The following is an 18,296-nucleotide window of genomic DNA, read 5'->3' on the forward strand; positions in this document are numbered from 1 at the left end:
AAAAAAACTGGGTGGAATTTTCCCCTCTATCGGTCTGGCATGAGCATAGACCTTGTCATCGAGCGGCAACCATCACAGTTCCACGTGTGTCTCATTAAAACCCTGACTTGCTTTATTTTATATGCCCTTTCCAAATCTACTCTTTATTTCCCAAGAAGCTAGATGGCACAACTGCCCATATATAGTTCACAGCAGGTACCTGGCAGGTGCAGCTTATCTATCCTGGCCTCATTTAACTTCTTCTTCACAACACATCCTTGCATGCTCCATGGTAACCTCTCATTCACAGTTGGCAGTGGCCAACCACCAGCCTTACCACATCGTCATGCCTGCCATCAGACTGGCTCATGCACCAGTTCAGCTCTTCAACATTTTGCTGTGGAGTTCATGGGCTCCCATGAATTGTGTGTTTGCACGGTGTAATGGGTGGCACGGTGGCACAGTGGTTAGCACTGCTGCCTCACAGTGCCAGAGACCCGGGTTCATTTCCCGCCTCAGACGACTGACTGTGTGGAGTTTGCACGTTCTCCCCGTGTCTGCATGGGTTTCCTCCTGGTGCTCCGGTTTCCTCCCACAGTCCGAAGATGTGCAGGTCAGGTGAATTGGCCATGCTAAATTGCCCGTAGTGTTAGATAAGGGATAAATGTAGGGGTATGGGTGGTCTGCGCCTCGGCGGGTCGGTGTGGACTTGTTGGGCTGAAGGGCCCGTTTCCACACTGTAAGTAATCTAATCTAATCTAAATCTAAACGTTCAGTTTGCATGCTGGGACACAAATGCATCTACTCAGCAGTCACTTTATGACTGTTGGCTTGCTTTCTTAGCACAAAATCACCTTGCACTTAACTTGAGGCCACCTGCCTCTGTCTACCACACACTGCTTTCTTGGCATGTCCTCATTGACTTACAGACTGCCAACCTTTACCTAGTTTACATTGCTTTTAAATGCAGAAGGAGAGGCAGACAGCTTGTGATGCTGGCCAATACTGAACAGGCAAATGAGTGGACATGTGCTATTTGGTACCATGCGGTCAATGTCACATCCCCAGTATATGCCACAGTTTACACACAAACACACTGCAAGTGCTTCAAGCAAATGGCCAAGTGTAAAAATCAAAGGGAAGCAAAACAAAGTGAAGTGAATAGGATACACAGGATGTACCGCAACAGTCAGTTCAAGCACTCATCTGATCCCATTCTATGGGGTTGGCCATGGTCAGTCAGGTGCTTGGTTCTATTACAATCTGGGAATCTGGCCATGGTCAATCCTGCAGTTCAAGTTGAACCAGTCTGGAAGTTCAAGTCGACAGTGTCTGTGGAGATACTGGTACAGAATAGAAGGGTCAATGTTTCCTGCATTGAGACAATGGAAGGAGTTCAACTCAGATGGAAGAGGTTAAGCTTTAGCAGAAGAGTGAGTAGGAAACGCAAAGGTTAGGAATGTTTGCAGTTTGGGAGGATGAGGTGCGTGAGAACGATTGAACGTACTTGACGATTGCCACACCACGCCTTGCAGTCTATGAGCCTTAGAGACATGTGCACAGTTAGACAGTGGTCTCTGAGTGAGGGGTGAGATAACAGAGAGGAGACGGTGGCATTTACCCTTGGAGAGTACAGATGATCATCAGCCTTCTTCCTGCACTCCTGGGTGACCCTGTTAGTTCAATAAAGTGCTCTGGTGATCTCATCTCCTGTGGTAATTCACAGGAAAAAAGTCAGCCTTGCTCTCCATTAAGATCTCCATGTCTCTGCGCCCATATGGGGAGTGAGTCTTCCTTTACTCCAGGCTATGCTCTTGGTGATAACAGTTGATCACCACAGAGTGAGGAGCAGTTCCTGGTCAGCAGTATCTGTACTGCAGCTAGGCTTTAAGTATGGCACCAATGATGGGCACACCAGAAATCAACAACACCTACAAGCTCCCTCCTGCCCCACAATTCCCTAAAAAGGCACGCAAAAACCTGGTGTCAATAATTGTAACTGCATGATAAAAATTGCTCTGAGCTGCGGCGGACTGGACACCAGAAAACTTGACAAGATGCATTAACTAAAAACGGGAAGATTCCACGCAATAACTCTGACTGAGTTGGAATTGTCTCTGATGATCAAAGGGGATTTTGGGGATGAATTCTAACTTTTGTTAAATGGGGTAAAATAGTCAGTAACTGAATAGTCACTTGTTACATGTCTCACACAAGTGGACTTGGGTCTTAATTTTTTTTAAAATACTGTTATTCTAGTTATTTTATTTCTTTATTTTTCAAATTTATCACTGAGATTTTGTACTTTTGAAGGTCTGTAATGCTGGAATTTTTACTTTTTTTTCTACCTTTTCCTCAGAATTTGTACTTAAGAATCTGTACCTTTGTACTAAAATGGCACCATAAGTGGCAACTTGTAAACTTTTCACTGTACTCATGAAAGCACATGTGACAATAAATCTAATTCATTCATCCATTCAATTTGTCTGTCTATTGCTATCAGTAGACCAAAGAACTTTCAGAAAAGGTTTACAAGACAAATTCTGGTTATCTTATGGGGAAGGGTTGGAAAGTAATTCTTTTTTCCTGGTATTTAGAACAGTAAGAGGCAATTTGACTCAAAATTGAAAGATGCTGAGGCATCTTAGCAGATTATATGTCAACAGGAATTTCCCCTTTAAAGGAGAATCTAGTAATTGCGATCACTGGTTTACAAATAAGAAGCCATCTACTTAAAACAGAGATTAAGTGATTTTTTTTAAAGGTTGAGAGTCTTTGGAAGTCTCTTTCAGAAAAGATGGTGAAAATAAAGTGTATGAATAATTTTAAGGCAGACATGTATAAATTCTTATTAAGCAAGGGAGTAAAAGGTCATCAATGTTAGGTGTGAATGTGGATTTGAAATTACAATCAGATCAGCCACATCTTTATTAAACGGTGAAACATGCTGGAGGGGCTGAACGGCCTCTTGCTCACTGTTTCTATGTATCTTCATATTTATGCTGTTCAAATGGAAACCCAAGACAAATGTTATGATGAATGCTGAACTGAGAGGATGTTAAAATAAAAATTAAACAAGACAACTTCATGTGATGAGACAGGGGAATACCATGTCTGAATTCTTGCACCATGATTTACTTTCAAAACCAAAGATGTCTTTTAATGTTCCCTCAGTGTAGACATCACTGCAGTATTTTTAATCATTTCATCAAATAAAAGCTTGTATTTATTCAATGCTCATGATATAGAAGAACCTTGGGGAATGCTTTAGAAGGAGATAAAAGAGTTTGAGAGAGCCAGGGGACCAATGCCACAATCAAAGGCAAAAATGTAAGCAGGCTTTGAAAGAGGGAGCATTGATGAGAAAGTACAAAGGGCAAGAATATAGTAACTGAACAACCGTCCTGTGAATATTATTTACCCCAACACCAAACACATCAATAGTCAACTTGCACATTTTCTGACAGGAAAAAAAGTTTCTTTTGATATTCTGAGAGGTAATTCAAATAATCATGTAGGACAAAAGAGGAAATTTACCCTGTGAGCATGATGCAACAAAATCACAAACCTCATTCTTCATAAAACTGGTTTACAATTTTCATACAGATAGGGCAAACTCTTCTCTGTGCACCATCGTCAGCAACCTGCTACAGATGTGCATTCTCCAAAGAAATCAAAGAGGATAAGGTATCCAGGAAGTATACTGTCACATGATGAAATCTTTATGTTGTTCCTGTGCTTTTGTATAATTTGATAGTTCTAACCATCACAAACTATTAAACATAACCTTAAACACCATCATTTTAAATTCAAACTATCCTTTGAAAACATAAACGAAACAGAAGTTGCTAGAAAAGCTCAACAGGTCTGGCAGCATTTGTGCAGAGAAATCAGAGATAACGTTTCGGGTCTAGTGACCCTTCCTAGAATTGATGGTAGCCAGGAAAATGTCAGTTTATATGCAGGGGACGAGGTAAGGAATAAACGATAGGTGAGGATGGAGCCCAGAGAAAGTTGGACAGATAAAGGAGTGGATAACCAAAGGGCTAGGAGGGTGAAACACTGTTAATGGAGACTGTTGGTGGCTAACGTTAGGTACCTATCAGTTCTGAGGAACAGTCACTGGACCAGAAATGTTAACGCTGATTCCTCTTCACAGAGCTGCCAGACCTGCTGAGCTTTTCCAGCAACTTCTCTTTTTGTTTCTGAACTACAGCACCTGCAGTTCTTTTGGCTTTTACTTTGTAAACATAGGTTTCTTCAGCCCGTTACCTTTGGTGCTCTTGGCTCACTGACACGTAAAGCTTCTCGGAAATATGCATCTACCGCATAATTGGCTTTCCGCTCTCGTTTGGGAGGTTCAATCCACTCTGTTAAACCTATCTGTTCATTTTTTTAAAAAAAATAACATTTTTATTAACACTCTGCATTTAAAGTTGACAACAAGATCATTAAATTTGATATGCAAGCCCCACAGCATATAAGGCAACCTCTGAAGTGTCCAGATATGGTGACTGACCTACACAGAGGAACCTCGATTATCCGGCATTCGATTAACCGAACGAAATACTCCCTGCCCATCTCCTTCGGATAGTCGAGATTCCTCCGTACACGCATAAAATGTGAGCCACTGTTATGGGTATGGGTGGTCACCCTTTCAAGATGTAAATGAAAACCTGGTCACATATAATATGAATGTGGCAATGGTTTATTGGGTGCATTCATTGTACAATCAAGTGAGAGAAAATTCTCTGATTCACTGGTATATCCTTTCCTAAAAAGGGCCAAAACTGTACACTGTATTCTAGATGTAGTCAGACTGATACAATGTACAATGTACACTTCCCTACTTATACATTCCAATTCCCTTGCAATAAAGACTGACATTCCATTGGTCTTCATAATTAATTGCTGTACCTTAACACATCACAGAATCATAGAGCTGTACAGTACAAGAAAAATGCCAGTCAGCCCACTGAGTCTATGCTAGTCTAAATTATTTTAATCCCATTTTCCAGCGCTTGGTCTACAGCCTTGTACGCCTTGGCATCAGAGTTGCACATCCGAATACTTCTTAAATAATTTGTGGGTTTCCACTTCCACCACTCTTACAGGCAGTAAGTTTCAGATTACCACCACCTTCTGGGTGAAAAAAGATTCTTCACATCTCCTCTAAACCTCCTCCCCTTACCTTAAATCTATGCTCCTGGGCATTAATCAATCTGCTATGGGGAACAGCTTTGTCTGTCTTCCCTACCTATGCCCCTCATAATTTTATACATTTCAATCATGCCTCTCCCTTCAGACTCCTTTGTTCTAAGGAAAGCAGCCCCAGTTCATCCCATCCCTAACTCTCCACCCCAGGCAACATTCTGGTAAATCTCCTCTGCACCCTCTCCAGTATAATCACAACCCTCCTGTAATGTGGATTTCAAAACTACACATAATACTCTGGCTGTGGGTTAACCAACTTTTATGCAGTTCCAACATAACCTTCCTGCTCTTAGACTTAATGTCTCTGCTAATAAAGGCAAGTATCTCTTATGCCTTCTTAACTACTTTATCGCCTTGTCCTCCTACCTTAAGTGATTGTGGACATGCACACCAAGGTCCTCCTGCTCCTCAGTGCTTCCTAAGGTCTTACCATTCAGCATCCCTTGCCTTGTTTGTCCTGTCCAATTGTATCAATTTAACAGAAATAGAGAAGATATGTGGAGAGAAATTATAGATGGAGCTCAGGAGTGCATTATGGTGTGATTAAAAGGACAGGAAAAATAGTCTTTATGTTATGTTTGAAGTTGAGTGATCTTTTGAAGTGTATAGTTTTGCATATAGGTAGTATGTTAGAAATATAATTGTTTGCATATCTGAATGAGCAATTGGTCAGTTTAACTGCTTGCTAATGAATAATAACCCTGAAATAAAAATTAACAGCTGGGTTCATTAGCTGTCTACTGGTTTCTGATTCATGATCATTACCATCTACTACCAATGGAATGTAAATGATTCTGATTTATTTAACATCAATTAAATTTTGTTTAGTAACCAAACAGATGAGTGGTTATTGGAGCCAATGATACTTTAATATATGGTTACGGTGTGACACCAACAAGACATGTTCTGCTTAATTTGTTTATGGGTTATTATTACATTTATATTCCAGATCAAAAGCCAACATTCTGAAGCCAAGTATTTTAATTACTCAACTTTCATCAACTATTGTAGAATTCCATGAATGGATTAAGGATTGATCAGCAGAGCAAATAAATAAAAGGTACACCCCTTTTATAGTGAAAGTGGCTGATCCAGATAGTCTGTATTTCCTAATTCAGTACAAATAACGCATCATAAAATTTCCCAGTTTCTATTTCTTTGGCAATCTGACCTTCGATAATACTTTATCTCCTGCTGCAACCTTTAAGCAGATTATCTGAAAGTTGGAATGAACAGGCTTCAAGAAGGGTCTATTGGCAAATTACAACAGAAATTTGCAACCTATGAGAGAATATTTTGGACAGATAGTTCTGAATATGAGAACTTTGGCTCAGCTCAGACAGTGATTTTTAAAGCCAGTACTTAAGCAAATACACAAAATGATCTGACATACTTTGCAACAAGGGATAATTCCACCAGCTGATAAATTGTCAATATTCACAACATGTGAACATATTTGTGAAAAAAATCAAAAAAGCATTAGCACTACTTTGAAAACAACGCTTTGAGGAAACTAGAGAAGAGAAGATGTGGAACAAACTGAAGAGTGGCACACGTTCTTTGCACCACTAGAGGGAAGTTACATTTGAGGATAAGGTGATTCCAAATCCACTATTGTGCAGAGGGTGGCATATGCTTTTCATGTACCTGTTCACACGGTCCTAGGAAGCATCAACAGTTGATGACGGGACTTTGTGAAAATGCTTCCAGCATATTGCGAGCATTACCTGAGCCATTCATTGTCACCCCACCTGTTTTGGGAGGTGATTGCAGAAAATTCAGTCTGCGACATCCTCTGCCTTTTAATGACAGCATTTTTCATTTCCTGATGTTTTTCACATCATCCTGCATCCTATTCTATACTTTCTCGCTACAGGTTCTACATGAGTAACTGCACCTACTTTCACAAACTATTTTCCTTCACTAATTTGAGTGGGATCTTCTGTCAAATCACCTGATCCTGCTGTGATTCTAATCCCTCTTGTTGGGTCAGTGTGTTTAAATATGCAGGGCAGCATGCCACTAAACTTCCTGCCATATACAGGAAGCCCAGAACTGCTTGGCAGAAATATATCTATATGTGGCACAGCAACAAAGTTTTCTCTGTAAGGTGTTAAGGATCGGCAGTTAGATTTAAATGTGCTTTGCCTGGAATGCTAAATATCAGAAATGGTCACTGAAATGGTGATAGTTTTAGCTTGCAGTACTGATACGCTGCAGGAATTAAAGCTCATTTTTTAAAAAAATTACATATTCAAAAAAGGCTCAATAGTAGTATTAAACTCAAAGTTACTAACACATACCTTCTGTTTCCCTCTGTAATCTTCACCTTCAAAACTATATAAACTTTCTGTTTCCATTGTAAACGATCGAAGAGAACTCTCACCAAGGTTTTGCAAACGTTCTTTCAGTTCAGCTGTCTATAATGGAGAAAATAATTTTCTTCAATTACATTTTCAGGCTGCAGCCTAAGACCATCAATAAAGTCAGGTTCCAAATGAAATATGACAGCATTAATAAGATAAAAAAATAGAAATTAAACATTAGAAAAAGGTGTTTCTGAGCTTTAGTCAGTATACATAATGCTTTACATTAACAATTGAGTCAGGGAGAGAGGCACAGGAAATTCACAATGCCTAAAGTCTGAACGTGACTCCCCTGATGGCCTGACCTGTTGAACAGTGGACAACTTATTCACACAGACCAAGAAAGGCTCAAGATTGATCCTTGGCCATTGTTAACTGGGCTAACAGCAGGAGACTTCTGTCAACTTCAGAACACCTGAATTCACAAGAAGAAAAACCACAACGAATATTCCTGCCTGAATCACTAGCCAATAAGCCTGCTGGAAGTATGTGTGGACAGTATTAGGCTCAGACAAAGTACCCTCCATCTAGAGTCAGGTAACATGTCAACATTGTCAAAGGTCAGCATCATGGTTCAACCTGCACTACTTGAAGAAAGAGAGAATACTGAATTTCCAAACATTGAATAGCTCTCTCCTTATAATCACAACATTCACGTAGCAAAGAAATACAGGGAACAAGTTATTTAGTAGCTGACCGTTAAGAACAAAACAAGCAGGAAAACATGGACTCATTAAATATTTGGTTGTGATACCTTCTTTTCTCCTCTCTCCAATATAGTGTCAATGTCCTCATCTGTTAGCTCACTGTCTTTGGTGGCAAAGACATGGGTTGCACCATGGCGAATCATCTGTAGCATTTCATCTTTGCCTAGTTTGTTGGTCTGTTGGTCAATCAGCCTGCCTAATAAAATAAAAAAATTGCCAAATGTCTAGATGTACTTTTGAAACAAATTGGATTTTAAAAAAACTAACTTGCTCTGATTATTTTACTCCATTAAATAAACAGTAAATAAATAATATGATTTCAATCTGATTTCAGACAGTCAACATAGTTTCGTCAAGGGCAGGTTGTGTCTCACAAACATCATTGAGGTTTTTGAGAAGGTGACCAAGTATGTAAATGAGGGTAGGGCAGTTGACATGGTATACATGGACTTCAGTAAAGCCTTTGATAAGGTTCCACATGGTAGGTTGTTGGAGAAAACGCAGAGGCATGGAATTGAGGGTAATATAGTAGTTTGGATTAGAAACTGGCTTTCTGAAAGAAGGCAGCGAGTGGTGGTTGATGGAAAATATTCAGCTTGGAGTCCGGTTACTAGTGGTGTGCCATGGGATCTGTTTTGGGACCACTGCGGTTTGTCATTTTTATAAATGACGGCATAGGTGGATGGATTAGTAAACTTGCAGATGACACTAAAGTCGGTGGAGTAGTGGACTGTTTGGAAGAATGTTACAGGTTGCAGGGGGACTTGGATTAACTGCAGGATTGGGCTGAGAGGTGGCAAATGGAGTTCAATGCAGATAAATGTGAGGTGATGCACTTGGGGAAGAATAACAGAAAGGCAGAATACTGGGTCAATGGAAAGATTCTTGGTAGTGTGGATGTACAGAGGGATCTTGGAGTCCATGTACATAGACCCCTGAAAGTTGCTACTCAGGTTGACAGTGTTGTTAAGAAGGCATATGGTGTGTTAGGTTTCATTTGTAGAGGGATTGAGTTCCTGAGTCGCAATATCATGCTGCGACTATACAAGTGCGGCCACACTTGGAATATTGTGTACAGTTTTGGTTGCCATATTTTGGGAAGGATGTGGAAGCATTGGAAAAGGTGCAGAGGAGATTTACCAGGATGTTGCTTGGTCTGCAGGGAAGGTCTTATGAGGAAAAGCTGAGAGACTTGGGTCTGTTCTCATTGGAAAGAAGGCTAAGAGGTGATTTGATACAGACATACAAGATTATCACAGGATTAGATAGGGTAGAGAGTGAAAATCATTTTCCTGGGATGATGACTGTAGCTTGTACAAAGGAGCATAGCTACAATTGAGGGATGATAGATTTAAGACAGATGTCAGAGGCAGGTTCTTTACGCAGAGAGTGGTAAGGGCATGGAATGCCCTACCTGCCAACGTAACTCAGCCACATTAGGGAGATTTAAACACTCCTTGGATAAGCACATGGATGATGATGGGACAATGGAGGGGGATGAGCTGAGAATAGTTCACAGGTTGGCGCAACATTGAGGGCCGAAGGGCCTATTCTGCACTGTATTGTTCTAAGTTCTATGTTCTGTGAAGAATAAAAGCAAAACAAAAAGAAGCCTGTCAGGTAACTTCTGTATTACTGGCATCAAATAGTTCATGGCGATAATAATAACCATGTAAATATCTCTGCTAAGACCAGAGAAACCAAGTGCAAGTTTATTCACTTTCCCTTCATCCTCTCATTGCCAGACTTGTCTTCACTGACCGCAGTAACGTATGTTATGGATACGAGTGCAGCAGTTGTACTCTATTACCTCACCCAATCAGCTTCACATGTGAGAGTACCTGCTGACTTCACCTGCATCATCTTCCAGGGCAGATGCAGTAATACGGGAATAGGAATAGGGCATTCAGCCCTCAAACCTGTTCCATCATTCACATTGATCCTGGCTGATCTGTGGCCTAACTCCATATACCTTTCTGCCTTTGGCCCATATCCCTTAACATTTTTTGCTTAACAAAACTTTGTTTTGGATTTAAAACTAGCAATTGACACAGCATCCACTGCTGTTTGTGGAAGAAACTTCCAAACACCTACCATCCTGTGTGCAGAAGTGCTTCCTAACATCTCTCCTGAATGGTTAGGCCTAATTCTCAGACTATGACCCATTGTTCCTGAATCCGCACTAGTGGAGATAGTTTTTCTTTATCTACTCTGTTTTTTCCTGTTAATATTTTTAAGGTTTCAATCATATCACCTCTTAACCCTCTAAATTCTAGATAAAACAGCCTAATTTCTGTAATTTCTCCTCAACTTTTAACCCCTGAAGTCCAGGTATTATTCTTTTAGACCTATGCTTTGTTGTCCCTCCAAGGCTAATACATCCCGCATCGAGAGTGTGGTGCTAGAAAAGCACAGCAGGTCAGGCAGCATCTGAGGAATCCTGATGAAGGGCTTATGCCCGAAACGCAATTCTCCTGCTCCTCGGATGCTGCTTGATCTGTTGTGCCTTTCCAGCACCACCATCCCAACTCTGATCTCCAGCACTTCACTTTCTAATATATCCTACCTCAAGTGTAGTGCCCACATCTGCTCTTAGTACTCCAAGCAGAGTCTAACTATGGTTCTGACCAGTTCCCATTATAATGCCTACAATTTCCAGCAGGATTCAACAGATAGCATTCATGATGAGAATTCCAAATGTATCCTCCTTCTCTGGCTTATAGTGTCCTGCTGGGAGAAAATGGGAAATGAGAAAAGACCAATTGTGTCATCCTAATGGCTACCAAAGCTGAGAACGACTAATTGAACACAGGTTGTGAGTTGCAGTGCATAGCTTGGTTGCACACCAAACATAGTGTGATTCAGGTCTGGATCATCAGGAAGTTAGCTTGTACGTTGTATAAAGTGTTTGTGTTGCATACAGAATCATGGAGCTGTGCAGCATAGGAGGATTTTGAGCACATTCAGCTTGTTTCAGTTTTATCAAAGAGCAATCCCATGAGTTTCACTCTCAATTTATTTCCAATAGCCTGGCAATTTCTTTCTGTCAGGTATTTAACTAATTCTATTTAAGACTACTATTGAAACTATTTCCTTCACAAAATCAGGCACTGTACTTCAAATCTTAACGATTTGATATGTTAATAAGTTTCCCTCATGTCACTTCTGGTTAGTTTGCTAATCGTTGTCATCTGGTTATAGGCTCCTTAGTTATCAAGAAGATTCTCTTCATTTAATATATCTAAACCCTTCTTGATTTTAAAGATGTCTATCAACCTCCTCTTAACCTTTTCTGCACGAAAATGAAGAACCTTAATTTCTCCAATCAAATAACAGTGATACCTTTTGTCCGTGACCATTCTCAGGGAGACAATAGCCTAGTAGTATTTTCACTAGACTGTTAATCCAGAGACTCAGAGATAGTGAGGACTGCAGATGCTGGAGAGTCAGTGTGGATGAAATGTTGAGCTGGAAAGAGCACAGCAGGTCGTGCAGCATCAGAGGAGGAGGGGAGTCAACATTTCAGATCAGAACCTTTCATCAGGACTGGTGCAAGGTTCTGACCTGAAACATTAACTCCCCTGCTTCTGTGGTGCTGCTTGACCTGCTGGGTTCTTTCCAACTCAACACTCTATCCATTCTGTTAATCCCGAGACCCAAGTAATGTTCTGGGGATCTAAGTTCAACTTCAGCCATGGCATGTAGTAGAATTTGAATCCAATAAAATAAAGTCTAATGATGACCATGAAACTACAGTCAATTGTGTGTATTGTCTCCATAGCATTTGAATTCTTCAGATTCCCAGAACTGGACACAATTCTCCAAATTAGGCCAGACTAATGTTTCAATTAGCAGAACCATCTGGCTTTTATACTCTATACCTCCGTTTATTAAGCCTGGGAAAACTCATTTGTTAACCTGTCTTCCTACCTTCAAATATTTACACATGAACACTCCCAGATCTCTGTCTTCATGCAACATCGATAAAATATTACCATTTAATTCACTTTGTCTCTCCTCATTCATCCCACCAGGGTACAGCATTCACATTGAATTTCAATTGCAATGTGCACACCCTTTGCATGAGTTTATTTATGTCCTCTTGAAACCTTTCATCATCTGTTTAGTGACTGCCAAGTTTTATATATCTGCAAATATCAAAAGTTATGCACTGCACCAAGTCAAAGTAATATATATCAAAACAGTGGTGATTCTACTGAACTGAACACTAGGAAATACCATGATATATCTCCCACCAGGAAAAACACAGCCATTCACTACATCTCTCTGTTTTATGTCTATGCTGTTTTTTGTGCAGTGTCACTTTGACTAACAAGCTTGATTTGTAAGACTTTATTAAATATCCTTCCAAAGTCTAAATACACCCACAACATCAACAGCACTTGCCCCTATCCACCCTGTCCAGTAAAGCTCAGTCAAGTTAGTAATGCAGAAGTTACCCTTAACAGATGTGTGTTGGTCCTCCTTTATTCATTCAGGCTAATGGATGATGGACTGTTAATTTTCTCTGAATTACTGCATCTGAAAGCTTTCCCACAGGTAACTGTAAATTAACCAGCCCTTAAATTCAAGGTTATTAGCTTCTTCCTTTTTGAATAAGGTGTAACATTTGCAGTCCTCTTGACAACAAGTGCCGCCTTGTAACTAAGGAGGATTGGAACACTTTTAAAAATGTATTTACGAGATGTGGGCTTCGCTGGCTAGATAAGCACTTTGTGCCCATTCCTAATTGGGGGTGGCACTGCTGTCTCACAGTAGCAGGGACCTGGGTTCGATTCCCATCTCGGGCGATTGTCTGTGTGGATTTTGCACATTTTCCCAGTGTCTGCCTGGGTTTCCTCCCAAAGTCCAAAGATGTGCAGGTCAGGTGAATTGCTGAATTGCCCATAGTGTTAGATACATTAATCGGGGTAAACGTAGGGTTACTCTTCGGAGGGTCAGTGTGGACCTGTTGGGCCAAAGGCCTGTTTCCACACTGCAGGGAATTTAATCTAATCTAATTGCTGTTAAGGTGGTGGTGAGCTGCCTTCTTGACCTGATGCAGTTGTTGGCTTGTATATCCACCCACAGTGTGTGTGAGGAAGAGAATTCAAGGATTGACAATCTCAACTTCAACTCTGTCTCTCCTCAGCAACCAACGATACCTCCTGACCAGACAGGGTGACTTAGCCATTTTATTTACGACCACTTTTCCTAAACTACCTCTTTGTTTTTGTCACATTTCGTATCGCAACAATCTCCTTGCTTACAGTAGGTTTGGCACAGTCCTTTTCCTTGCTAATGCAAAGTCCTCAGTAATACATCAGCCATGCCTCTGCCTCCACTAATACATCTTCATTTAGGCCCCGTATCAGCACCACTGCTCCTGACAACCGTTTTCACTCTTCTTATGCCGACAGATGACCTCTGAATTCACTTGTATGTTAGCTGCCAATTTACAGAGAGATGATGTGGTACAGTTACGGGTAGTCAGGTTCTCCTGTAATAAAGACAGATGTCAAATAAAATTGACTCTGGTGGCTGTGAAAATTGGTGTTATGGTGCCAAATGTCACAGGCATGATTATATCAAGTCTGTCAAAAGTAATGGAATTATGGGTGAATGTCATATTATATGATGCAAGTGCGAGTTGTGACCTGAATAAATGCAGCAAATTAATTTCATCCAGTTCTTGTACAAGTATACAACTAGCTTCAAACATTAATTATGTTGTGAGTCAGGATTGTATGTTACTTATCTGTGTGTGTTGTGTTGGGGGTAGCGAAAGAAAGAGGGGAGGGAAGTGAGGAGAGGTAAAAGCAACAGAGAGAGAGAGAGAGAGAACTGAATGAACTTGTATTCAGGTATGATTCAGGAAGTTGCATCGCCATTCCTAGTTAAATGTCAACAGCACAAGAACAATTCAATCAAGCAGCGTTTTGCTATCTCAATCAGCAGCCAGTGTGAGATAATGAGGATGCTGATCTATAATTGTCAATGCGTTGCAGTGCAGCACAGGAAGTGCTTTGCATTAACTTTAATTGGGGTTGCTTGATGTCAAAACTGGGTGTCTTCATGAAAAGTAATTTTCCCAAGTCACATGACCTACCTCAGTGAAAACAAAAGATAAAGTTGGGGGAATATGAAAAAAATTGCAGTATAGGTATGTGCTGTCCTTCCATATAAATCTCAATACCGCACACAATGACTTGGTCAGCTACAAACTGAAACAAGAACATCAAGTTTAACAATTCTCTTTCCTTTATAAAAAGTGCAACTTTTTTGCATCCTTGTTTCCCAGCCCTGATCTTGCTGACAATTACTAGTTCCGACAGTGACTGTGTTTATGGTAATGATGTTCTATCCGTTGAAAGTTTGAAGTTCAAAATCCAAGTGTGGTTACAATGCTAATTACAGAGTCGGTTCCCTATTTGCAAACAGGCTTCATTCTGGAATCCGTTTGCAAGTTGGAACACGACAAAAGACAATATAAAAGAGCTGTTCGTAAGTACAGCTCATGTAAGTTCATTTCGAGTCTTTAAAATACATTCCAGTACAAGATTGTGGTTGTAAGGTTGGATGTTTGTGAATTGGTACCTCATGTGTAGAAATATTCAATGGAGCAAAGTCAAAAGAATTTCATATCATTTAAATATTTGTCAATTTGGTCCAATTGATAGCACTTTCAATAAACAATTCAGAGGTCTACGTGCTCAATGCCTTCTCTAAGACCTGAATTAGACTGGTGCAGGTAAGACTGCTTGTTTGCAATTTTTAGCTCAAGTTGAGGTTCAGGTTGTAAGTTTGCTCATTGAGCTGAAAGGTTTGTTCTCAGATGTTTCATTCGCCATGCTAGGTACCACCATCTGTGAGCATCCATTGAAGCATGGGTGTTCTGTCTCGCTTTCTATTTATGAGTCTTAAGGTGGGAGATATCATTTCCGGTTCTTTTTCTCAGAGATTGGAAAATGGGGTCCAAATTGATGTGTTTATTGATGGAGTTCCTGTTAGAATGCCAGGCCTCTGGGAATTCCCATGCATGTCTCTGTTTAGCCTGTCCTAGGATGGTTGCGTTGTCCCAGTCAAAGTGGTGTCCTTCCTCATCTGTGTGTTAGGATACTAGTGAGAGAGGGTCATGTCATTTGGTAGCTAGTTAGTGCTCATGTATCCTAGTGGCTAGTTTCCTGCCTGTCTGTCTGAGGTAGTGTTTTGTTGCAGTCCTTGCAGGATAATTTGTATGACATCCGATTTGCTGGTTGTTGGTATAGGGTCCTTTAGGTTCATTAGGAGCTAGTTTCAGTGTGTTAGTAGGTTTGTGGGCTACCATGATGCCAAGAGGTTGACGTAGTCTGGTCATCATCTCAGAGTTGTCTTTGATGTATGGTAGTGTGAATAGAGTCTTTAGAAGTGTTGTGTCTTTTTGTTTGGGTTTGCTGTTTAAGAATCGGCAAACTGTGTATATTGACTATGCTGTATGGGTATTTTTCTTCTTCTGCCTGTGGTGCTGCAGTGTGTTGTGACCCGTTTAAGTAATGATATCACCCACCTTAACAGATCAAGACCCACAAATAGAAAGCAGGACAGGACACCAGCGCTTCGACAGAGGTTCACTGATGATGTTATCCAGCACGGTGACGAAAGGTCTGAGAATAAACCTACCAGCTCAGCGATCAAACTTACAACCTGAGACTGCTTGTTTGTTAGTCTGTTTTAATGTCAGTAAAAGATCCGAAGGGACCATTTGAAGATTGGGAGGAAATTCTCCTATTGACCTGACCAATAATTCCCCTTCAAGCAAGATCACTTATTCTTCCATCTCACTGGGTTTTGTGGGATCTTCTCATATATAAAGTGGCTATCACTTTTGCCCATAGTACAGGGGACTGCAAAATATGCCTTAAAAAGGGTAGTTTCTAATTGTTTCAAAACAAAGATTGAATTCTATTTATTGTAAAGCAAGTATCAATAATGAATCAAACCGAACAAAGGACTAGAAACATATTTTTCTTGCAGATGTGTACAATTTGTTCCTGTTTTTTGACAAGCACATCGGAGGCTGGGTCAGATACATTTATATTGTGATCTTATTAACCTCCTATTGCTTCTAGCTATATGAAAAAAATCTGGTAACATATGACAAAACAACTTGCAAAATCTCTATTTTGCATTGACAAACTACAATGATGATAGATACATATTTGGAATAGTGTGTGCAATTCTGGTCTTCCTCTTATCGGAAGGATGTTGTGAAATTTGAAAGGGTTCAGAAAAGATTTACAAGGATGTTGCTAGGCTTGGAGGATTTGAGCTATAGGGACAGGCTGAAGGCTGGGGCTGTCCTCGCTGTAGAGTTGGAGGCTGAAGGGGTGACCATATAGAGGTTTATAAAATCATGAGGGGCATGGATACAGCAAATAGACAAGGTCTTTTCCCTGGGGTGGGGGAGTCCAGAACTAGAGGGCGTATGTTTAGGGTGAGAGGGGAAAAATCCAAAAAGGACCTAAGGGGCAACTTTTTCATGCAGAGGGTGGTGCCTGTATGGAATGAGTTCAGAGGATATGGTGGAGGCTGGTATAATTATAACATTTAAAAGGCATCTGGATGGGTTTATGAGTAGGAAGGGTTTAGAATGATATGGGCCAAGTGTTGGCAAATGGGAATAGATTAGGTTAGGACAGCATGGACAAGTTAGACCGAAGGATCTGTTTCCATGCTGTACATCTCCATGATTCTATAACTAAGTCAATCTTCCTTGGCGTTTCTCAAAATGCGTTCAATGATCCACCATTTTACAATAGGAACATATTAGCTGTGTAAGTGATAACAGGAAGATCACTATTTCACTACAGGTAAGTCATGCAAATGCTCATATGTTCATCAAATGGCAGGTGACACTAGATTCTGGGATTCCCATTCCAATTTCAAGCACCTTTTTTTGCTGGCATGTTATAAAGGTAAGGGAGTCAGCCTGTACATAGCACTGACACCCTCACTGGCTCTAAAGAGGTGGTGGGCAGTTCAAAGCTCACCATTACCCCTCCACAATTTTAGTAGAGTCGAGTCAAGCCCTTCAGCCACGGCTCATAGGAGGTGTGACCCACAGTGGAACCCAAATCCTGGGTGGGCAAACAACAAAAGGCAACCTGATGCTGATACCCTTTCAGTGACAGGCTTTTCAATATATACCAATTTTTTTTCTGCAATACTTATATGTTGTATTGAAAGAAAGATGTGTGTTTGCTGCACTGACTGATTATAGGGCTTTGTCCTGGAAAGGTACATTAACCATACATTGACCAGTATTGTATGTTGTTCTTCACTGAGAGAAAACACATTCAAAACTGGAAAAAAAATTCTCGTATAATAATCTGAGGTGATTTAAATTCCCCAAATCCTTTAAATTGAAAACCTTCAGCAACTTTCAATTAGAGAATATGACGGCTACAATCTGTTGTTCTTAGACTGTTTTCATTGACAGGATATCTCATGTGGTTTGAAGGAGAAAAGTATTTGTTCCTTCAGTTTCGAGGTTTGTTTTGAAAGTTGAGCCTATTGTGAATGCTCGGCTGAACTTCAGAAGCTCATCAGAGAGCTACTTACCATTTGATTGACTGTTTAAGATAGTGTAAAGGATTATCTGCCTTAAACATGGTTTCAACAGATTGACCAATTTAAGGGATTAAAGTCTTTAAATTAATTTTGTGAATGACATTTTCTTTCAAGTGCTTAAATAGAAGCTTAATTCTTTTAATCTCCGTTTCAAAGATATGATTTTTAAAGTCTGCCCACAGCAGACAGTGGGTGAATGGCTCGGGAGGATATATAGGTGGCATGGGAGAATATAAGGGAGCATGTGAAGTATCAGAGAATGGAAGGAATGAAACAGCACGGGGAGCATTGGGACCATGCAGGTATCTGCATTGGGATGACGGATGAGGCTTTGGGCCTGTGATGTTTCATTCTAAAACTGAATTAATGTCCCAGTAAATAGGGAAAGGCATTCCAGCCTGCCAACCTTGCTATCTACCAT

General features: G+C 40.5%; 1 protein-coding gene across 2 annotated transcripts in view; it reads right to left on the bottom strand.

The window, feature by feature from the left end:
* The window catches only part of smarca1 (SWI/SNF related, matrix associated, actin dependent regulator of chromatin, subfamily a, member 1), a 106,621-nt gene that overhangs the window by 15,807 nt on the left and 72,518 nt on the right, over positions 1-18,296 (bottom strand). For both annotated transcript variants that reach the window (XM_060832512.1, XM_060832511.1), the window contains exons 16-18: positions 8,314-8,462; positions 7,497-7,613; positions 4,252-4,362 (exon numbers count right to left, since the gene is read on the bottom strand). In XM_060832512.1, the coding sequence (XP_060688495.1) occupies positions 4,252-4,362; positions 7,497-7,613; positions 8,314-8,462 (377 nt within the window). The remainder of the gene's footprint in view (positions 1-4,251; positions 4,363-7,496; positions 7,614-8,313; positions 8,463-18,296) is intronic.

This window comes from Hemiscyllium ocellatum, chromosome 11 (assembly GCF_020745735.1).
Source record: "Hemiscyllium ocellatum isolate sHemOce1 chromosome 11, sHemOce1.pat.X.cur, whole genome shotgun sequence".
NCBI classification, from domain to species: Eukaryota; Metazoa; Chordata; class Chondrichthyes; order Orectolobiformes; family Hemiscylliidae; genus Hemiscyllium; species Hemiscyllium ocellatum.